General features: G+C 41.8%; 1 protein-coding gene across 1 annotated transcript; it reads left to right on the forward strand.

Annotated features, from left to right (window-relative positions):
• The first annotated feature begins 2,444 nt into the window (after positions 1-2,444).
• LOC139159323 (vomeronasal type-2 receptor 26-like) lies at positions 2,445-21,614 on the forward strand. Its single transcript, XM_070736645.1, has 7 exons — positions 2,445-2,506; positions 3,931-4,089; positions 5,096-5,381; positions 13,632-14,459; positions 18,717-18,944; positions 20,135-20,261; positions 20,713-21,614. The coding sequence occupies exons 1-7, from the start codon at positions 2,445-2,447 to the stop codon at positions 21,612-21,614; spliced, it is 2,592 nt and encodes an 863-aa protein (XP_070592746.1).
• The last annotated feature ends 425 nt before the right edge of the window (positions 21,615-22,039 follow it).

A 22,039-nucleotide genomic window follows, 5' to 3' on the forward strand; every position in this document is an offset into this window, starting at 1 on the left:
TAGATGTGTACAAAGCATTCGACAAAGTTAATCATAATTACCTGTTTCAACTTTGTAAGGAATTAAATATGGGAGAAAACTTCTGTCAAATTATAAAAGAAATTTATAAGGATAATATGGCCTATATTAGGGTAAATGGAAATAGAACAGAGAAAATTAATATCCAAAATGGAACTAAGCAGGGGTGTCCACTCTCCCCCACTTTGTTTGCAATGGCAATTGAGGTTCTAGCAAATAAAATTAGAGATGATAGGGATTGGAAGGGTTACCGAATTGGGAAACTCGAATTGAAATTAAATCTCTTCACAGATGATGCCATAATACTGTCTGAAACCCCCATTGAAATGATGCGAAAATTAATGGTGGTACTTCAGGAATTTAAAGACCAATCAGGTCTCTCAATTAATATTGAGAAATCAGAAATATTCTGTTTGAATATAGGTCCCAAAGAGCAAATCGAGATACGAAAAAACTCTGGATTGAAATTAGGATGTAAAAAAATGAAATACTTAGGAATTTGGTTATTAGGAATTATAACTTAATATGGAAAAAAATGCAAAAGCAAATTAAAAAGTGGAAAGATAAAAGTTTGAGAAAAATGGCCAAAGTAAGAGCTCTTAAAATGATGATTATTCCAAAAATGATGTATTTATTCCAAGTTTTACTAGGTACCTTCCCAGGAGTAAAACTAAGGGAATGGGACACTAAAATGAATTATTGGATTGAAGGAAATAAAAAACCTAGAACAAGGAAATGATGGCTGATTGCCAGAGAAAAAGATGGAGGATGGGGGTACCCAAATTTAGAATTATAGAGAGAGGCATTTCAAATAGAAAGATTAATGGAATTACAATTATTGACAGAAAAGGAGATTAACAATGTTAAAAACAAAGAGATTTTATTTAAAAAATGGAGCAAAATTGAAATCAATAGATTAGCCGATCCTTTGAAAGCAGCTGTAGATATTTGGTCAAAATGGCAAGGGAAATTAGCAAATAGGAACTCAAAATTATCAACGTTGCATGTTTTGAATATAAATAATGACATTAACCTAGATATGGTTATAAAGGAATTAAACGATAAAGGCATAATGAGAATAGAACAATTATATGAAACAGACGGAAGAGTTAACAGAACTCGCCTCGAATGGTGATTGGGCCAACAAAAATGGTTGCAGATTAATGCAATATGCAAATATTTGAATAAAACGGAGATTAAAGAGGCATTTTTAAGAGAAGAAAACTGTCTAGAGAAAATACTGAAAGAAAAGAGTAATGATTCAAAAGGACAGGCTAGTAAGATTTATAGTATGTTATTACAAGTGGAAGAGGAAGTGATTAAAGGCCTAACAAGATACTGGCAAAACGAATTACAGATCAATGAAAACGAGATGGAAGAAGTAGTAGAAAATATATATAAGATAAAGAACACAAGAATTAGAGAAATGAGAAGGAAAATCTTACACAAATGGTACTTCACGCCAGTAAAACTAGCACACTTCCAGAGGAAAGGAAGAGGAAACTGTTGGCATGGTTGCCAAATAAAAGGAGTTTTTATGCACATGCTCTGGGAATGTGCTGAAGTTCAAAAATTTTGGAAGGAAGTACAGAATGAAATTAACAATATGTTAAACATTAATTGGATAATCACGAAAGAATTAGCAATACTAGTTAAACATGGGGAATTACGAGAATTAAGAGAAATCAAAACAGCAGCCTTGGAAAGTGCACAAGCAGTAGTGGTATTAGGGTGGAAGGACAGCAATAAATGGACAATCCAAAATTGGTACTGGTACATGGTGGACCACATTCACTTTGAAATTACGGAATCAAAAATAATTAACTGTGATGAAAATAAATCGGAGAAGCTGATGGCACGATGGAATAAGGTGAAAGATTATATTTTACGTAGAATATTTGACGACAATGTGAAAAATAAACTTCAATCACTCTTTGTATGTAAAGGAATGTAAACCGGAGCCAAGGAAGAAATTGAAATTTACTGTAAATAACGGAACCCCCTAATGGTGGAGGGGTTATTGGTATTGGGCACTTTTTCTTTAAGTTTTTGTTGTTGTTGTTGTTTGTTTGTTTGTTGTGGAAAAATTTAATAAAAAAACTTATTTAAAAAAAAAACAACTCGATTACTAAAATCGTATTTTTTACAGTCAAGTTTGGAATGGTTAATATTAAGCTTGAATCTGTTGTGGGCTCTTGTGTTGTTGTGGTTGAAGCTGAAGTAGTCTTTAACAGGCAGGATATTGCAGCATATGATCTTGTGGGCAATACTTAGATCATGTTTGAGGCGCCTTAGTTCTAAGCTTTCTAAACCCAGGATTGTAAGTCTAGTTTCGTAGGGTGTTCTGTTACGGGTAGAGGAGTGAAGAGCTCTTCTGGTGAAGTATCTCTGGACACTTTCAAGGGTATTAATGTCAGAAATGCGGTATGGGTTTCAAACAGATGAGCTATATCCTAGGATGGGTCGAGAGAAAGTTTTATAAGCTCTGGTAAGTAGTGTGAGATTGCCAGAGCAGAAGCTATGTAGGATTAGATTAACAACTCTTAAAGCCTTCTTGTCGATGTTGTTGCATTGGGCTTTGGTACTTAAGTCTTTAGTTATTAGTACTCCGAGGTCATTGACTGAGTGGGGGTTATCTTGTCTCCCTCCATAAAGGGAAGGTTGGAGACTGGATGATAGTTGTTAAGGATGGCTGGGTCCAGGGAAGGCTCCTTGAGTAGGGGTGCACAAGTGCCTCCTTGTAGGGAGCCGGGAAGGACCCCCTCCCCAAAGAAGCGTTGACAATCTCCTGGACCCAGCTCCATGTCACCTCCCTGCTGGCCGAAACCAGCCAGGAGGGACATGGATCCAGTAAACAGGTGGCGAAACTCACAGCTTTATTTGTTTGTTAATATAATCATAATGTATACAATATACACTTGGTAGACTGTAATGGTGGTGATAATCTTCCAAAATACAATCTAATACAATGTGAGATTGAAAGTCTATTGTAGTAATAACTGTGTGCATATTTTTGTCATGCCATTCATGGGTTTCTATCAGTTTTTGGGGACATTTTTGGGGTGGGGATGGAGATTGTACAGTATCCTTCCCTGCAATATCCACAAAGCCACACCCACCAAGCCACATCTACAGAAACAGTATTAAAAAAATTTGAATCACACCAGTAAAATGATTTTCCAGGCAATATATATAACAAATTTATTTATTAATTTATACTCCATCGAATGGTTTTGGAGGGTGTAACGGAGAGAGGTCTTAGGTGCACACTTAGAAGAATTCACACCTGTACATCAGGAAGAAATTATAATGGCCCACTGCCTAGTTCAAGAGTGTTGAACTGTTTTTACACAGTTAAATCTTTAGAATCCCAAGAATAACTTTGGAAACCAAAAACAAGCAGACTTCTCTGAATTGTTTCTTTCTCAACTCTCAAATTAGGGTTATTCTCGTGAGTCAAACAAAACTGTTTTCTCCAACAGCACACCTTTATGGCAATGCTCATTCCCAATTCCCCTTCTAATTATTAAAATAATCATGATTATTCTCCTTTGAACAAGGTTCATGGGATTTCCACCACCACAAGTAGTTGCCAATCAATGTAACAACATATACAATAGACAGCATGCAATAATCTGATTTGTATCATCCTCCTGTGATGAGATCAGAGTCTGGGGTAAAGCTGGGCAAAATCTATAACAATCTGAAATTGGAGATAGCTCTTCCAAATTTGGATGGGAAGTGGGCTTTCTTCCCTGTAGTTGTGGTCTTCTGTGATCTCTAAGATTTAATTCTGTGCTGAAAAAAGAACTATAGAAAGGATCACCTTCAGTATACTGTATGTCAAATGTTGCTGCTGCTGCATATACAACTCATTCTGCTTTTGCTTTTGTCTCAAATTCCCTGTGCCAGTATGCTGATGAAATGTCCATTAAAGGTGATAATAGAAGAAAACGAGTGGTTCCATTACTACAAACCAGGAGACTACTGGATTACTGGAATAATGTCTGGAATCACAGCTCATTTGTACCAATTTTCATTTTCCAAGCCTCCAACCCACCAATTGAAAAGGTAGTTGTCAGCAGGATTGTGGTTACTGATTTTATCTGCTCTAATGTCTTTTCTAGGAATGATTTCATTTGAGAAAGGCAAACCATTATTGCTTCTCCCAATTTGCTTTAGAGGAAAGGCTCCTGAGGAACCTGATGATTTTGAAAAATCTGAGTTTGTAAAGTTATTTTAAGTGTCAGCCTCGACACTGGGCAAAACTGGGTCCAATATACAGTATACATATCTAAAAATCCAATTAATATAGCTAAAATGTCTTTAAAACCCTAATAACATTTAAAATACTCATTCCCATTCGCACAGCAAGACATACTTTCAGTCATCGGCCAGGGGACTAAGGTCTAATGGCCCCAAGCCTGGTGGCACAGATAAGTCTTTAAACTCTTACGGAAGGCGAGGAAAGTCGGGACAGTGCAAATCTATGGAGGGAGCTGATTCCAGAGGGCCAGGGCCCCCACAGAGAAGGCTCTTCCCCTAGGTCATACCAAACAACATTGTCTAGTTGATGGGACCTGGAAAAGGCCGACTCTGTAGGACCTAACTCATGCGGCAGAAGATGGTCCCAAAGGTAATCTTGTCCAATGCCATGTAGGGCTTTATAGGTCATAACCAACACTTTGAATTGTGTCTGGAAACCAATCGGTATCCAATGCAGTCCACAGAGAGCTGTAAATATATGGGTATACTTTAGAAGGCCCATAACCGCTCACTTGGCTGCATTCTGGATGATTTGAAGTTTCCAAATACTATTCAAAGGAAGCCGAATGAAGAGAGTGTTGCAGTATGTTCACCAATATGTAAGACAGAGCATGTATTAATCGAAATTTGAAGTTGCCAAATAGATGACCATTCAGACACATAGTCAAGATCACTTTGCAAAACAACAGAATTATTTGTAGAATTGAATAATTTTACATCATTGACAAAAAGAACACAATTGCTTTTAAGTTAATCACATAAAATGTTGATATAGAGCAAAAAGGAGATGATAAAATTTCCTCTGTTGTAGTGAGAACAACTTCTACAACATCCTGCCCTTCTTGTTAGCTGTTCATGAAGTCAACCAGAATTCAAGCCTCTTACCAAACATCACCTTGGGCTACAACATCTATGAGATTTTTTTCAGTGCAAGAATGACATATGAGGCAATGCTGGATGTGTTGTCTACAGGACAGGAGAACGTCCCAAACTACAGATGTGGAAGACAAAGGAATCTTTTAGCTGTTCTTGAAGAGATGGATTCTGAACTCTTTTATCATATATCTAATGTTTTGAGCATCTATAAAATTCCACAGGTATAAAGCCAAATAAAATTAATTCCATGTTGTAGATAGTTCAGATTTGTCTAGAAGGCAGCACTTGTATATATTTCTCTAAATAAATTGAAAGTCAGAGAGTATATATTACGAAGATCTACCAGAAAGTAATGCACCACATTTTTTTCTTCAGCAATTATTTATTGAACACAATGAAACTTACACACAAGAAAGAATTATGTTTCTGATACACTCCCTATTTTTCCGCATAATCTCTGTCCCATCCTATGGCCTTTCTCCAGCGAGACATAAGGGTGTGTATGCCAGCCGGGCTTGATAGCGCGAGCCTGTAATCCAACCTGCGGAGGCTGTGACTGGCGTGGATTGCTTGAGTTCGAGGCTGCTCTCCTCTGCAAAGAAATGCCACTGAGCATCACAAGAAAGGTTGCTTAACCTACGTCTGAAAAAAATAATAAATTTAAAAAAAATGTGTATGCCCTGTCGGTACCACTCCTTGTTCTGGTCATGAAGCCAGGTGAATCACCTCTTCATCATCCACAAAATGTCTTCCCCAAATGGCATCTTTTAAAGGCCCAAACAAGTGGAAGTCTGAGGAAGCTAGGTCAGGACTGTAGGGTGAATGGGGCAACACTGTCGAACCCTGTTTAGTGATATGTCCCAAAGTCCTCAAACGTGTGTGATGCCGAGTGTTGAATCAAACATTCACCTGGGTTGTTATGGCACGGAAGTCGCTGGAAGTGTTTCTTGAGTTTGGTTAATGTCTTCACATAAGCTTCAGAATTAATGGTGCTGCCTCTTAGCATCACATCAATTAGTATGACACCCTCACATTCCCAAAACACAGTGCTCATGACCTTACCGATGGAAGCAATTGTTTTGAATTTTTTCTTCTGTGGAGATTGAAGATGATTCCATTCCATTGACTGTTGTTTTGTTTCAGGCTCAAAATGGTGAACCCAGGTTTCATCACCTGTCACAATCCTGGACAAGAATGCTTCCCTCAGCTTCAAAACATTTCAGCAGCTCAGAATAATTTTTTTTTCTGAGAAAGTTGTGGTCCATCGTAAGATAGCACAGAATCCATCATGCACACATTTTGAGTAATCAAGAGCACAGATGATTGCATGTACGCTTCACTGACAGCTTTAGTGCCAACTGCCAAGTCATTTTGCATCAGTCCTTGCGAATGAGCACATCAGTAAGCTGCATCTTGTCAGATGTGAGAGCTACCCCGAATACTGCAAATCCTGGAGCTTGGCAGAACCGGTCTCTAATGGCCTCACCCTCTATGCCCAGCAACTAACCATACTTCTGTCGACTGTAGATTCTCCATAAACTGTACACAAATATTTATGAACGTTCCTAACAGTTTCCTTCTCCACAGTGAGAAATTTAATGACGACGTGCTGCTTGTAATGTACATCACTTACAGACACCATTTTGAAACACTGCTGCAGTCACTCTATCTGTCTGAAGAAACACAAAATTTACACACGCACTCCTGGCAATTCAAATAATATATATCCAAAGTTTTGAATTTGTATCAAAATGTGGTGCATTACTTTCTGGGCAACTCTCATAAAAGAGTTGAAAGAATTTTTAATTCGCAAAGTACCGTATTTTTCGCTCCATAAGACGCAGTTTTTTTCCTCCCAAAGTAGGAAGAAAAATCAGCCTCGTCTTATGGAGCGAAGATGCAGGCAGGGTGGGGGGGGGGGAGGCTGCGAACTCCGAAGCACCATCCCGCCGGCTGGCTGGCTAGCTGCTGCCTGGCCCCCTCCCTCCCGGAGGAGGGTCTCCCTCCTCACCACCAGCGGCGCTCCCCACGCCAGCCAGCCAGCCAAGCCCCGCGCCCGCCGGAACCGGCTCCTCGCTCTCCCCCCGCCGCCCGCCGCATTTGCAGGAGGTGGGGAGGGTCGGGCGGCCCGCCAAGGCCAGGAGGGACGCCGCTGCCCCCCCTTCCTTCTCTCCGCCCGCCGCTGCGCCGAGAGGAAATGCCGGCAAAGGCTTTTGTCAGCGGAGGCCGGCGAAGGCGATATTCAATGTCGGGGGCGCACGGGCGGTTGGCGCGTTCCCTATCTCCCTGCTAGCCCACTCGGAATATTCAAAATAAGAAAAGCCTTTGCCGGCGAAGGTTTTTCTTATTTTGAATATTCCGAGTGGGCTAGCAGGGAGATAGGGAGCGCCTGCAACCGTCCGTGCGCCCCCGACATTGAATATCACCTTTGCCGCCGGCCCCGCCTCTCCTACAACCCCCTTGCTGAGAGCTCTCGGCAAAGGTGAGGCGGGCAGGGCGTGCGCGCGTCACCGCTAAGAAGAACGGAGAACGAGAGTGAGTGAGAGCAACAGACAGCAAGATAGTGAGAAAGAGAGAGGGAGAGAAAGGGGGGGAGAGAGAGAAAGAGAGAGGGGGAGAGAGAGGGAGAGGGAGAAAGAGAGTGGGAGAGGGGGGAGAGAAAGAGAGAGGGAGAGGGGGAGAGATAGCAAGAGAGGGAGAGAGAGAAAGAGAGAGGGAAAGGGGGAGAGAGGGGGGAGAGAAAGAGAGGGAGGGAGAGAGAGGAGATAAAGGAAGAGGAGAGAGAGAAAGGAAGAGAAAGAAAGAAAGAGGGATAGAAAGAGAGAGAGTGAGAGATGCTCAGTGAGCCTTTCTTTGAAGTTGCCTTTCTTTCTTTCTTTCTTTCTTTCTTTTTCTCTCTTGCTCTCTTGCTCTTTCATTCTTTTTTCTTTCTCTTGCTTTCTTTCTTTCTCTTGCTTTCTCTCCTTCCTTCCCTCCTTCCATTTCTTTCATTCCCCCTCTATTTTTATTTCTCTTTCATTTTCTTTCTCTCTTTCTTGCTTTCTTTCTTGCTCTTTTTCTTTCTCTCTTTTACCTTCCCTTCCTCTATTTCTTCTTTTCTTTCTCCTTCCTACCTTCTTCCCTCCCTCCCTCCCTTCAGTCCTTCCTCTCTTACTCTCCCCTTTCATAAGTTTCCTTGCTTCCTTCCTCTGTTCCTGTTCCTTCCCTCTTTCTTTCTTTCTTTCTTTCTTTCTTTCTTTCTTTCTTTCTTTCTTTCTTTCCTTCCTTCCTTCCTTCCTTTCCTCCCTCCATTTCTTGCTTTCCTTTTCCTTCCTCCCTTCTTTCCTCCCTCACTCCCTTCTTTCACTCCTTCCTCTCTTCCTCTCCCCTTTTTGGCTCAAAATATTTTTTTTCTATTTTCCTCCTCTAAAATCTAGGTGCGTCTTATCAGCAGGTGCGTCTTATAGAGCGAAAAATACGGTATATGTGTATATATAAAGTGGTGGGCTGCTGCCAGTTTTGACTGATTCTAGGGAACTCATAGTTACAGCAATCAGTTGACCCCCCCGCCCCCCCCACTCTATCCTTTCCTATATTTCTATGATTTTCAGCCCACCTGATTCACATGGCAAAGTGGATTTCAGTGCCTCAACTGTTTTAATTACTGGGGCTGTCCTAGAAGGTAAGCTATAGAGCTTGAAATTGGTGTATTTTGAATGCTGCGCGTGCATACAAAGCACATGCTCACAGAACCTGTTGTTAAAGCAGTTGCACGCACGCACGCATTGTACTGTATACTGCTGAAAAAATAAAGGGAACACTCAAATAACACATCCTAGATCTGAATGAATGAAATATTATCAATGAATACTTTGTTCTGTACAAAGTTGAATGTGCACAACAGCATGTGAAATTGATTGTCAATCAGTGTTGCTTCCTAAGTGGACAGTTTGATTTCACAGAAGTTTGATTCACTTGGAGTTATATTGTGTTGTTTAAGTGTTCCCTTTATTTTTTTGAGCAGTGTACATATATCCCTTTCATGGATCATTGCCTTGTCGTGACAAAGGGGATTGCCTAGCCTAATGATGCTATGAGCTATGCCATGCAGGGCCACCCAAGATGGACAGGTCATAGCAGAAATATCTGACAGAACGTGATCCACTGGAGAAGGAAATGGCAACCCACTCTAGTATCATTGCCATGAAACTGTCCAATGGAGAGTACCAAAAGGCAAAAAAAATATGATGCTGGAAGATTAGCCCCTCAGATCAGAAGGTGTCCAATGTGCTAATGAAGAAGAGCAGAGACCTAGTACTAGTAGCACCAGAAAGAATGAACCAACTGGACCAAAGCCAAAAGGACACTCAGCTGTGGTGGTATCTAGTGGTGAAAGAAAAGAATAGAAGAGAATTGTATTGGCCAAGTGTGATTTGACACAAGGAATTTGTCTTGCTGCATATGCTCTCAGTGTACATAGAAGAAAAGATAAGTCTGATGCTATAAAGATCTATACTCCATAGGAACCTAGAATGTAAGATCCATGAATCAAGGCAAACTGGACATGGTCAAACAAGAGATGACAAGACTGAACATCATAAGTGCACTAGCCTGCCTTTCGTCCCCTGTCCAATTGTCTCTCCTTATCTCATATCTTATATATCTTTTCTTCCTTTCATATATCTTCGCCTCTACTTTTATATCTTTTCTTTATATATATAATACTTCATGTCTATACTCTTCAATATGTATTGTGTATTGGACTAAATAAATGAATAAATGAATAAAAAAAATAAAAAAAAATAAAAATAAAAATAAAAATAAAAAATAAAAAATAAAAATGAATAATGAATAATGAATAATGAATAATGAATAATGAATAATGAATAATGAATAATGAATAGTAAATAGTAACTAGTAACTAGTAACTAGTAACTAGTAACTAGTAACTAGTAACTAGTAACTAGTAAATAGTAAATAGTAAATAGTAAATAGTAAATAAATAAATAAATAATAAAAAAAATAAAAACTAAAAATAAATCAACATCTTAGGAATCAGTGAATTAAAATGGTCAGGAATTGATGAATTTAATCTAGATAACCATCATGTATACTTCTGCAAGCAAGAATCTCTCAGAATAAATGGAGTAGCCTTCATAGTCAATAAAAGTGTAGGAAAAGCAATACTGTGTTACAATCCCCAAAATGACAGAATGATCTCAGTTTGAATCCAAGGCAAAGCATTCAACACCACAGTAGTCCAGGCCTGTGCCCCAACATAGGAAATACACTTTTCAAACAACCCAAGAGATGGTTAAAGAATAGAATAGAATAGAATTTTTTATTGGCCAAGTGTGATTAGACGCACAATCAATAAGCACAATCTTGGTGCCTATGCTTTCAGTGTACATAAAAGATACATTCGCGTTGATGGATGATCTCTGGCGGGCCCGGGACAGGGGTTTATCCTCTGTCCTGGTGCTCCTCGATCTCTCAGCGGCTTTCGATACCATCGACCATGGTATCCTTCTGCACCGGTTGGAGGGGTTGGGGGTGGGAGGCACTGTGCTTCAGTGGTTCTCCTCCTACCTCTCTGGCCGGTCGCAGTCGGTGTTAGTGGGGGGTCAGAGGTCGACTCCGAGGTCTCTCCCTTGTGGAGTACCTCAGGGATCGGTCCTCTCCCCCTTGCTATTTAACATCTACATGAAACCGCTGGGTGAGATCATCCAAGGACATGGGGTGAGGTATCATCAATATGCCGATGATACCCAGCTTTACATCTCCACCCCATGCCCAGTCAACAAAGCGGTGGAAGTGATGTGCCGGTGCCTGGAGGCTGTTGGGGCCTGGATGGGTGTCAACAGACTCAAGCTCAACCCGGATAAGACGGAGTGGCTGTGGGTTTTGCCTCCCAAGGACAATCCCATCTGTCCATCCATTACCCTGGGGGGGGGAATTACTGACCCCCTCAGAGAGGGTCCGCAACTTGGGCGTCCTCCTCGATCCACAGCTCACATTAGAGAACCATCTTTCAGCTGTGGCGAGGGGGGCGTTTGCCCAGGTTCGCCTGGTGCACCAGTTGCGGCCCTATCTGGACCGGGACTCATTGCTCACAGTCACTCATGCCCTCATCACCTCGAGGTTCGACTACTGTAATGCTCTCTACATGGGGCTACCTTTGAAAAGTGTTCGGAAACTTCAGATCGTGCAGAATGCAGCTGCGAGAGCAGTCATGGGCTTACCCAGGTATGCCCATGTTTCACCATCACTCCGCAGTCTGCATTGGCTGCCGATCAGTTTCCGGTCACAATTCAAAGTGTTGGTTATGACCTTTAAAGCCCTTCATGGCACTGGACCAGAATATCTCCGAGACCGCCTTCTGCCGCACAAATCCCAGCGACCGATTAGGTCCCACAGAGTGGGCCTCCTCCGGGTCCCGTCAACTAAACAATGCCGGTTGGCGGGCCCCAGGGGGAGAGCCTTCTCTGTGGCGGCACCGACTCTCTGGAACCAACTCCCCCCGGAGATCAGAACTGCCCCTACTCTTCCTGCCTTCCGTAAACTCCTCAAAACCCACCTTTGCCGTCAGGCATGGGGAAACTAAACATCTTCCCCTGGGCACGTTGAATTTATATATGGTATGCTTGTGTGTGTGTATGTTAGTATACGGGTTTTTCTTAAATTTATAATATTTTAATTAATTGGATTATGTATTGGATTGTCTTTTCACTTGTTGTGAGCCACCCCGAGTTTTCGGAGAGGGGCGGCATACAAATCCAAATAATAAATAAATAAATAAATAATAAACATTCATCAAGAATCATAAGGCACAACAATGATAAGTCAAATCACCATAGGAACCAGTCAAGGTAAATCATAAGGATACAAGCAAGTTCCAGTCATACAATCATTTGTGGGAGGATATGGGTGATAGGAATGATGAGAAGATTAGTAGTAGTGCAAACTTTGTAAATAGTTTGACAGTGGTGAGAGAATTATTTGTTTAGCAGAATGACGCTGGAGAAGACTCCTGTGAGTCCCTTGGACTGCAAGGTGATCAAATTGGTTAGTCCTAGAGGATATCAGCCCTGACTGCTCTTTAGAAGGCCAGATCCTGAAAATGAAACTCAAAGACTTTGGCCACCTAATGAGAAGGAAGGACTCACTGGAAAAGAGCCTAATACTGAGAAAGATTGAGGGGAAAAGATGAAGGGTATGACAGAGAATGAGATGGCTAGATGGAGTCACTGAAGCAGCAGGCATGTGCTTCAGTGGGCTCCAGAGGATGGTAGAGGACAGGATGGCCTGGAAGAATGTTGTCCCTGTGGTCACAACAGGTTGGATACGACTTTGCAACTAATAATAATAACAACAAAGAGTTTATATAAAAATATTTGAAATCAACTATATGAATGAAGACAATGAAATAATATACTATTATTAAACAATTGCGGGGGGGCGGCATATAACAAACAATATTTCAAACTCAACACATGAAACAATAAAATAAGCAGTAATAATCTATGATAAATTAATTTGTTTGTGAAAAAGATATTCCAAGAATGTATATCAATATTTCAGTATTTGAGAGGCTGCCAGAAATAGGATGAGGTCAATTTATTTTCCAAAGCACCAGATAGCAGGACAAAAAACAATGGATGGAAACTAATTAAGGAAGGAAGTGGTTTTGAGGTCAATTAACCATTGAAACAGCTTGTCTTAAGAAGTTGTAGTTGCTTCATCAATGGGTTATTTTAAGAAAAGAATGAACAGTCACTTGTCTGAAATGATATTGGGTCCTCTGCTTAAGGAAGGGTTTGGACAAGGGCAGGGGTGACACTCGATTACATTAAGGGCTGCATCAGAGTTGTGTTTGACCTCAGAGGAAGGTGTGGCTAAAGTGGGTGTGGTTATCTTGACATCACTTGTGTCAGGGGCACTTGTGGTGGCCGAAATGTTGTGCCAGGGAAAAAGGCTCCAGAGCTCTGTTTTCAGTTGGGATAGCCTCCTCCAACCCTCTGCCAACTGAAACGGAGCTCAGGGGGCCATGCATAGTCTTCTCTAGCTTCATTTTCACTGACAGAGGAACTGAAGGCTGGCCCTTTTCTATTTCTAGAGTGGCCCTGCAGGCTTGGTCTAAGGACCCTGGGTCTTGAGTTTGATACCTCTGGACTAGGGTCTCCTGCTTGAGCAGGTGGTTGGACTAGAAGACTTTCCAGCACTATTATGATTGATTAATTGACTGAGTGGATGAGTGACCCACAGAGTTATAATGAGGAACCCCGAGGAACATCACCCACAGATAATTCAGAACTTCCAGGTTTCAAATGGAGCATACAAGACAACAGGACAGAACATCAGTGGAACTAGCAAAAATCATGCAGTTATCATTTGTAAAATCTCTCAGCAGTGGGGAAAGGCCCTTAGATTTACCATTGAACTTTTATCATTAAAACTGGCACAAACTACCAGTATCTTCTCTTTTATCTTAGATCAACTATAGTATCATCAACCAGTTGGCTGAGCAAAATCATTGTTTCCCTTTTTCATATCGGATGACCCCAAACCAAGAACCTCCTTACTCAGCAATTGTCAAGCTTCTCCTGCACTTCCAATGGACGTGGATGGGCCTCCTTTCTCAGGACAATGAAAAAGGAGAAAAATTCAAGAGACATTTGGAAGTTCTTGCCCTAAGAAATGGGATTTGTATTGTCCTCTCAGGAACTGTCCCAGAAGCAAATATACAGACAAGTGCTGGAGATACTCTCATGCAAGAAAAAAAGGAAATGTTCCGTTCTCTTATCATGAGTCAAATAAAAATTATAGTATGTCAACTAGATTCTCAGGCCTCAGGAATGTTAGCAGCAATAATACAAATAATTGATAAATCCATTGTGGGAAGGGTATGGATTGCAACAACTTTGACAGCTTTAAGTGTCAAAGCTTTTGACCTCTGGGTAGATCTCCAAAATAAATATGCGTTGTTTTCCTTCCTCATCCAGACAAAGAGAAGGATTCAGTATTATGACTTTAATTCTTATGAGTCTATGGCCCTATTGTATGGAAAGGAAGCATTCCAATGTTCTTATACAAGTCCTGTGTCATCTAAAAAAGTTTGGAAAAAATGTAGAGAAAAAGAGAATTGGGAATTCCCAACCCATGATATTACTTTAAGAATCCTATCTCAGTATTCCTCCAGTATTTTCCAAATAATTCAAATTGTGGCCTGGGTCCTCAGTGCCTCCTCTTCCTCCCAACGGAGTAAGAGGAGAATACACATTGGATACCATCTACCAGCACAGGTTATACAGCCATGGCAGGTAAGTCTTCTCCTTTGAGGTTCATATTGTTTCTCCCCTTCCAATTCCTCAATATTATATTAAATGTAGACAGGGGTGAGATATTCCAAAGGAGTTGCCTAGTTAGTGGTATTGAAGAGTGAGTTAGAGAGAGATGGTTCAGAAAAATCTTCCAAAGTTAAACAACCTGTGATTTCTCCTGGAAACCAAAAGGAGTTGGACTAGAAGCTATAGTCCAATCAAGCAGGAGACCCTAAACCAGGGGTCCCCAAACTTTTTACACAGGGGGCCAGTTCACTGTCCCTCAGACTGTTGGAGGGCCGGACTATAAAAAAAACTATGAACAAATCCCTATGCACACTGCACATACCTTGTTTTAACGTAAAAAAACAAAATGGGAATGTACTATTTAGAGGGGGGGGAGAAGTCTGAAATTCATACATGTTTATGTTTTGTTTTTAATTTTCTTTTGTTAACATCTGATTGGCTATACAAGGTTTTCTTGGTTTATAGAAAAATGTATAAAAATATTTATAGAAAAATATATAAAGAAAGAAGGAAGCACTTTGGCATAATGGTTAATAAGTTAGAAATATAATTGGTGTTGTACTTTTTGAAGGAACATTAAGGAGGGAATTTAATTAAAAGAAAAGTATGTACCTGGATGACAACATTAGAAAAAAAAATTGCAACTTTTTTGATGATTGATATTAGTTACTGACAAAATACTGCATTTTATTCAGGGAAAATTAGATGGTACATTGTATTGTTTGAATGTATGTTGAGAGAAAAATTTAAAAAAATTTACATCCCCCCCCAAAAGTCCTTCCTTCCTCCGCCCCTCCATTCATTTCATTCTTCCTTCCTTCCTTGTTCCCTCCATTTCTTCTTCCTTCCTTCCTTCTTCCTTTCCTTCCTTCCTTTTCCCTCCATTTCTTCTTCTTTCCCTCTCCCTTATTTTCCTTCTTTCTCATTTGTTTTGTTTCCCTCTCCCTCGTTCTTTCCCTCCATCATTTTCTCATTTTTTTTCTCTCTCTCACATTCCCTCCCCCTCTCACTTGTTTTCTCTCCCTCTCTCTCTTGCTTTCTTTCTCTCTCTCTCTCCTTTTCTTCTATCTTCCTTCCTCTCTTCTTTTTTTTCCTGCCCTGCAACACGCCGTGGGGCAGTCAGCTGCAAGCAGAAGCTCCAAGACGGTGGCACCGATGTCGGGTCGCAGTACATTGCTGGCGCTGCACTGGGCATGGGCACGGACTGGCACTGGCCCACTGGCTGGGCCGGGACAGAGGTGCCAGCCCCATGCCCAGCGCAGCGCCAGCAATGTGCAGCGTCGTGCAACACATCAAGCTGCCGCCGGCGCCAGTGCCTTGCAGCCAACTGCCCCACCGCCACCCCACGCAACTGCTCAGTGCCCTCCCGCTCGACCCACGTTTGGCTGCGCCACCTTCGCGGCTTGCCCTGCTGCCCCGCACCCGCCAGAGCTGCCCAGTGCAGACTAAGTGTGGGGCAGAGTAGGCGGCGGCGGTGGCTTCAGGCCCGCCCCCAAGCTGAGCTTCCTTTGGCTTTCTTCGAGGCAAAACTGCAAAGCTCACCTGCCGCCTCGAAGGAAGCCAAAGGAAGCTCAGCTCAACGAGGACCGGCTGTTGGTCTCTTGAAGCTGCCGCCGCCGCCCACTGCAGAGATCCCTCAAGAGCCGGTCTTTCTTGGCGCTGAATAGTTGCAGCCTCTGAGGCTGCCTCCGCCTCCAGGCGAAGGGATCTCCTCGGTGGGCGGCATCGGAGGCTGCAGCAACGCAGCTCCGAAAAGGACCGGCTGTTGGTCCCTTGAAGCTGCCGCCGCTGCCGCCTCCATTCGGGCGAAGAGATCTCCGCAGTGGGTGGCGGCAGTGGCGGCAGCTTCAAGGGACCAACAGCCAGTCCTTTTCGGAGCTGCGTTGCTGCAGCCTCCGATGCTGCCCACCGAGGAGATCCCTTCGCCTGGAGGCGGAGGCAGCCTCAGAAGCTGCAACTATTCAGCACCGAGAAAGACCGGCTCTTGAGGGATCTCTGCAATGGGCGGCGGCGGCAGCTTCAAGAGACCAACAGCCGGTCCTCGTTGAGCTGAGCTTCCTTTGGCTTCCTCCGAGGCGGCAGGTGAGCTTTGCAACTTTGCCTCGAAGGAAGCCAAAGGAAGCTCAGCTTGGAGGCGGGCCTGAAGCCACTGCTGCCGCCTACTTCTCCCCGCGCTTTGGCCGCACCGGGGCCAATTAAGCCGAGGTTAGGCCTGTCGCCCCCGGCTCCAAGCGTGGGGCCTGGGCGGCGGGCAAGCATCGAGAAGGCCTCGCCATCGCCTGGCCGGGGAAAAGCTCCCCTCCCCGCGATCCGGCCGTTAACAAGTTAGTGCGCGGGGGTCCTGATGGCTTGTTTACTGTCCCCTCCAGACGCTCTTGCAGGGCTTCCAGGCTCCCCGTGGGGCAGTGAAGAAGCAAAATAGCAGTACTCTCCCGCTGTCTCTGCCCCTCTCTTTCTTGCTTTATTTCTCTCTCTCACTCCCTTTCTATCTCTCCCTCTTTCTCTCTCTCTCTCTCCCTCTCCACAGCAGACCCCCCCAACGCAAAAGTGCCCAAACGCGCGCAAACCTCTCCGGTGCAAAACAAAAAAGCAAAAAAGCGGCACTGGAGGGACCAAGACGGTCTGCAGCTGAGTGTCTGGAGGAGGAGGAGGCGGAAAGCCAGGGGGCGGGGAGGAAAGCAATTGGCCAATTTCTTTCTCGCCTTTAGGGAGAGGAACTGTTGCTGCTCTGCCATAGGGTGCTTTCCTCCCCGCCCCCTGGCTTTCCTCCTCTTCCTTGCCGCCGCCAGACGCTCAGCAGCAGAGTGGAGGGGAGATTCGGGAACTTAGTATATACGTTGTAAAATCTCGTACGCTGCTGCGGGCCGGGCAAATGGCCTCAGCGGCCCGCATGCGGCCCGCGGGCCGTAGTTTGGGGACCGCTGCCCTAAACCATTTCAGACAAATGGATATTCAGGTCTCTTTTTGAAACCGTCCAATGATGGAGAGCTCACAACTTCTGAAAACAAGCTATTCCATTAGTTGATTGCTCACACTGCTATGAAATCCTTCTTTCGTTCCAGGTTGCTTCTCTCCTTCATTAGTTTCCAACCACTGTTTCTTGTCCTGCCTGCTGGTGCTTTGGGAAATATTTATTTATTTTATTTATTTATTTATTACTTAGATTTGTATGCCGCCCCTCTCCGAAAACTCGGGGCGGCTCACAACCCCCCTCATTTTTGTAGGAGCCTCTCAAATGTTGGGAAAGTGGTATCATGTCTCCCCTGTCCTTCTTTTCCTTAGACTAGACATACCAAATTCCTGTAACTGTTTTTCATATGTTTTAGCTTCTAGCCCCCTAATCATTTTTGTTGCTCATCACTACTGTCTTTCCAGAGTTTCAATATCTTTTTAATATTGTGTTGACCAGAACTGAGTCCAGTACAGTATTCTAAATGTGGTATTACTAAGGCTTTGTAAAGTGATATTATAACTTCATGTGATCTTGTGATGTTGATTCTATCCATTTATTAATACAGACTAGGATTCCGTTGACATTTTTTTCTGTTGCCACATATTGTTGGCTCACATTTAAGTGATTGTCTATTAAAACTCCACAATCCTTCTCACAGTTACTGGTATTAAGCCAAGTTTCAAATAGTCTGTACTTAAACTTTTGGTTTTTCTTACCTAAGGTAAAACCTTATTTTTATCTATGTTGAATTTCAGTTTGTTAGGTAGGGGCCAATGTTCAATTTGTTGACGTCATGTTGGATCTTGAGTTTGATTCTGGGGTGTTGGCTATTTCTGCCAACTTATAGTTTTTTGCTATTTTGATGAGTTTTCCTTCAATTCCCTCACCTAGATCTTTTTTGAAGATATTGAAGTGTGCTGGGCCTAAAATGGAAGCTTGGGGTACCTCATTGCTTTCTTCCCTCTATGTGGATGACGTTCCACAGAGGGCTATATATTGAATATAATTTTTCAGCCAGTTACAAAGCTACCTGATGGTGGTAGTGTTATCTATTCCATTTTTCAAGAATGTGTGATAAATATTTGAAAAATAGCTGAAAATTCCTGGAGAATGTCTGAAAGACGCTTCCAATGAAATGCTGGAATCAATCTGTTTCAGATTGTAGTGGTGATTTGAAGAGGTTGAATTATTCAGATGACCTCCAATCCAGAACTATAGCAAGAAAAACATTGAATAAAAGCTCAGATTGTCATGTTTTCACCCCTATGTTTCTGCAGCTTCATAGGTTCCTGAAAAACTTCCAATATCACAATATCTCCAGAGATGGGATTTCTTTTGATGAAAATGGAGTTCCTGTTGGTGACTTTGATATCATGCAATGGACATCAGTTTCCAACGAATCAGATGTCGGGGTGAAAATTGGGAATGTAGAAAGACAAGGCTCCAAAGAAGTCAAGATTTCTGTCAATCAAAGTGCCATTCAATGGCCAACTTTATTTAACAATGTAATTGAGGCTGCTGGAATTTTGCTCTTCTATTTATTGTATCTCCATATCTGGAAATTTTTCTGCTCGGAAATAATTCTTATTGAGGCCAATTGAGATAACTTCCAAATAAGAGAACTTATTTAATTGATTAAGATATTATTTTACTTTAGAGATTTTACAATGATCTGTCACACAATGGCACCTGCTGTATTGCATTGCAATATTTGTAATCTACATTATTAACCTGGAATACGTTACCATAATTTATAGTATATCAAATTATCTTGTTTTCAACACGAGAAAATCCAGAATGTCTACAGAGATTCTCAGTCATCCAGGTCATGGTTGTGCCAAAGATGCTTTTCCAAAAGGCACCTGTACTTGTAGATGGTTGGCTTCTCATCCAAGAAGCTTCTTCAGTTTTGACTGAATGGTGGAGGATGGGAAGATTTAGAATTGCTGAAAAGTGTGTGTTGCAAAAAATATATAGATTCAGCAGTTGAAAAAAGGCTCCACACCCATTTGCACTATGCAGGTGACCCTGGGGGCACTGATAAATCCCAAGTGGCCTGAACAACTTTCAGAAAGACTGTTAATGACCAGATGATTGCAAGGAATACAAATCCCTCCATACTCCACCACCATTCTGTCAGAGCTAAAGAAGCTTCTGGAATGTGAACTGAAATGTCTTCAAGGGAAAATAAAGGTCAGTTGTCTTTCGCAAAAGCACCTTTGGGAGAAAATCCAGGATATGAAGGGTTTAGCCCATTGGATTTCATAAGTGAAAGTTATCATTAAGAATGTGGTGAGGGAAATACCGGCAGCTAAAAAAGTCTTTTGCATATGATGATATAACGATCAGTTGTAGGACTTTAGAGAAATCCAGATGTTGAAGGTTTCCTGAAAAAACGAAGGTAGAGAAATATATATATGTTATAGAATTCTCATAAGTGCCCCAAGGAGAAACAGCTTTTGCCATGGAACTACATTCCTTTGGGAAGAGGAACAAGGCAATGAGTCTGTTTTGGGATCTACAATGGACATTGATAGAGAAAGAGAATGTCCTTTCATTTACCCCTTGCAAGTAGAGTAATTAAATTTCATGCCACTACTCCTTGACTCATTTTGCTCAATGTTCTCCTGAGCTTCTGGAAGCCAGTTGATTTCAGGAAATCCTTCTAATTCATTGCCTTTCTGTTTATGTTTAGATAGTGCCTTATTCAAGATGTACAGAAAGTTGCTTCCCAGGTTATGCCAAGCTTGTGAGAGAAGGAGCCCCAGTTTGCTGCTATGACTGTTCTCTCTGTGTGGAAGGAACATTCTCTGAGCAGAAAGGTACAGTAGGTGGTTCCAAAAACAACAAAAATCAGGACACTATCATTATTCTCTATTGATTTGAGGGGGGTAGATGATGAAGAAGCAAGAAAAACATGAAGGCATCTACAAAATTTTGAAAGACTGGGCACTAACACTAATTTTGGTATCACGAGGGGAGCATTAAATAAATAATGAAAGGTTGCTGCTTTCTATTGAGTTGTTACTTTCTTTCTTGGCTTTGGGAGAGAGGACATGTTTGGAGAGCTGATAATCACATTCATCTTCAGCCTTTTAAAATACTGTTGACTGTTTTAAGGAATGTTGTGTCATATGAATATCCCTGGGCAGAAATATTATTTCTAAATATTACATCATATTATTTCATTCAAAATAAACTAAATGATTTCTGATACAGTTTTCATGCTCCTATAGTTGCAGAAACAGATACATGCTAGCCATTTTTTTCCAGATGCAGTCCATTGTGAAAAGTGTCCAGATGACCAGTATTCCAATAAGAAACGAGACCAGTGCATTCCCAAAAATATAAGCTTCTTATCCTATGCAGAATTATTGGGACTCATCCTGGCTTTCTTTGCCATTGCTTTGTCTCTAACCACTACCTTGATTCTGGGAATCTTCATTAAATACCGAGAAACTCCGATAGTGAAAGCCAACAACTGTGAACTCACCTACATCCTCCTGCTTTCACTCTTTCTTTCTTTCTTGACCTCCCTTCTATTCATTGGTCGCCCTATGAAAATTACGTGTCTCCTTCGACAAACCATTTTCAGTATTGTTTTCTCAGTTGCTGTGTCTTCCTTGCTGGCCAAAACTGTAATGGTGGTGGTGGCCTTTCTGGCCACAAAGCCAGGCAGCAGCATGAGTAAATGGCTGGGGAAGGGTCTGGCCAACTCTATTGTTTTAATTTGCTCTGGTATTCAAGTAGGCATATGTATGATATGGCTGGGAATCTTTCCTCCATTCCCAGATTCTGACTTTCATTCCCAACCAGAACTTATTCTGCTGCAGTGCAATGAGGGCTCTGTCACCATGTTTTACTCTGCTCTTGGCTACATGGGTTTTTTAGCCGCCATCTGTTTCGTGGTGGCATTTATGGCTCGAAATCTGCCAGGGGCCTTCAATGAAGCCAAATTGATCACCTTCAGCATGTTGGTTTTTTGTAGTGTTTGGATCTCCTTTGTTCCCACATATCTGAGCTCCAAGGGGAAATACATGGTAGCCGTGCAGATCTTCTCCATCTTGGCCACCAGCATGGGCTTAATGGGCTGCATCTTTATCCCCAAATGCTACATTATTATCCTGAGACCTGCCATGAACACCAAAGTACGTCTGATGCCAAAACAACATTAAGGTTCTTTTTGTTGGTGTCTATTTTTTACGGTTTACATGCACTATAAAGTCACATACTTTGAAGGAATGTTTTATGTGTTGTAGCTTATATTTCTTCATTACATGTGGATTTTGAACTATAATAATTGGATAGTAAAGTTTCTAAAATAAGTCAAACTATTTGAATTAATCATATTTAATCATGTTAATTTCAAAAAAACATTTTATTTTTAGATTAAATTAAAGACGAGTATTAATGAGATGTATTTTTGTTACTATTAATGTTAATGTTATATTTTATGTTCTAATTTTAATTGTTTTTTAAAATAGTTAATTACTAATACTGTATATAGTTGAATTATTTCTTCTGACTAGATAACATGTTCTGTCTGGGTGCCCCCAGACTTCAGCACCAACTGGAAAAAGCAGCCAGACACGCTGGTAAA

This window comes from Erythrolamprus reginae, chromosome 2 (genome assembly GCF_031021105.1).
Source record: "Erythrolamprus reginae isolate rEryReg1 chromosome 2, rEryReg1.hap1, whole genome shotgun sequence".
In the NCBI taxonomy this organism is placed as follows: Eukaryota; Metazoa; Chordata; class Lepidosauria; order Squamata; family Dipsadidae; genus Erythrolamprus; species Erythrolamprus reginae.

What these genes read in the sequence shown, in the direction of transcription:
- LOC139159323 (XM_070736645.1), top strand. Translation starts at nt 2,445, where the DNA reads ATGGGTTTCAAACAGATGAGCTATATCCTAGGATGGGTCGAGAGAAAG. An exon ending in GCATCTATAAAATTCCACAG is followed by an intron (nt 5,382 to 13,631) that starts GTATAAAGCCAA and finishes CTTTTATCTTAG; the next exon opens with ATCAACTATAGTATCATCAA. An exon ending in GGCCAACTTTATTTAACAAT is followed by an intron (nt 18,945 to 20,134) that starts GTAATTGAGGCT and finishes GTTTATGTTTAG; the next exon opens with ATAGTGCCTTATTCAAGATG.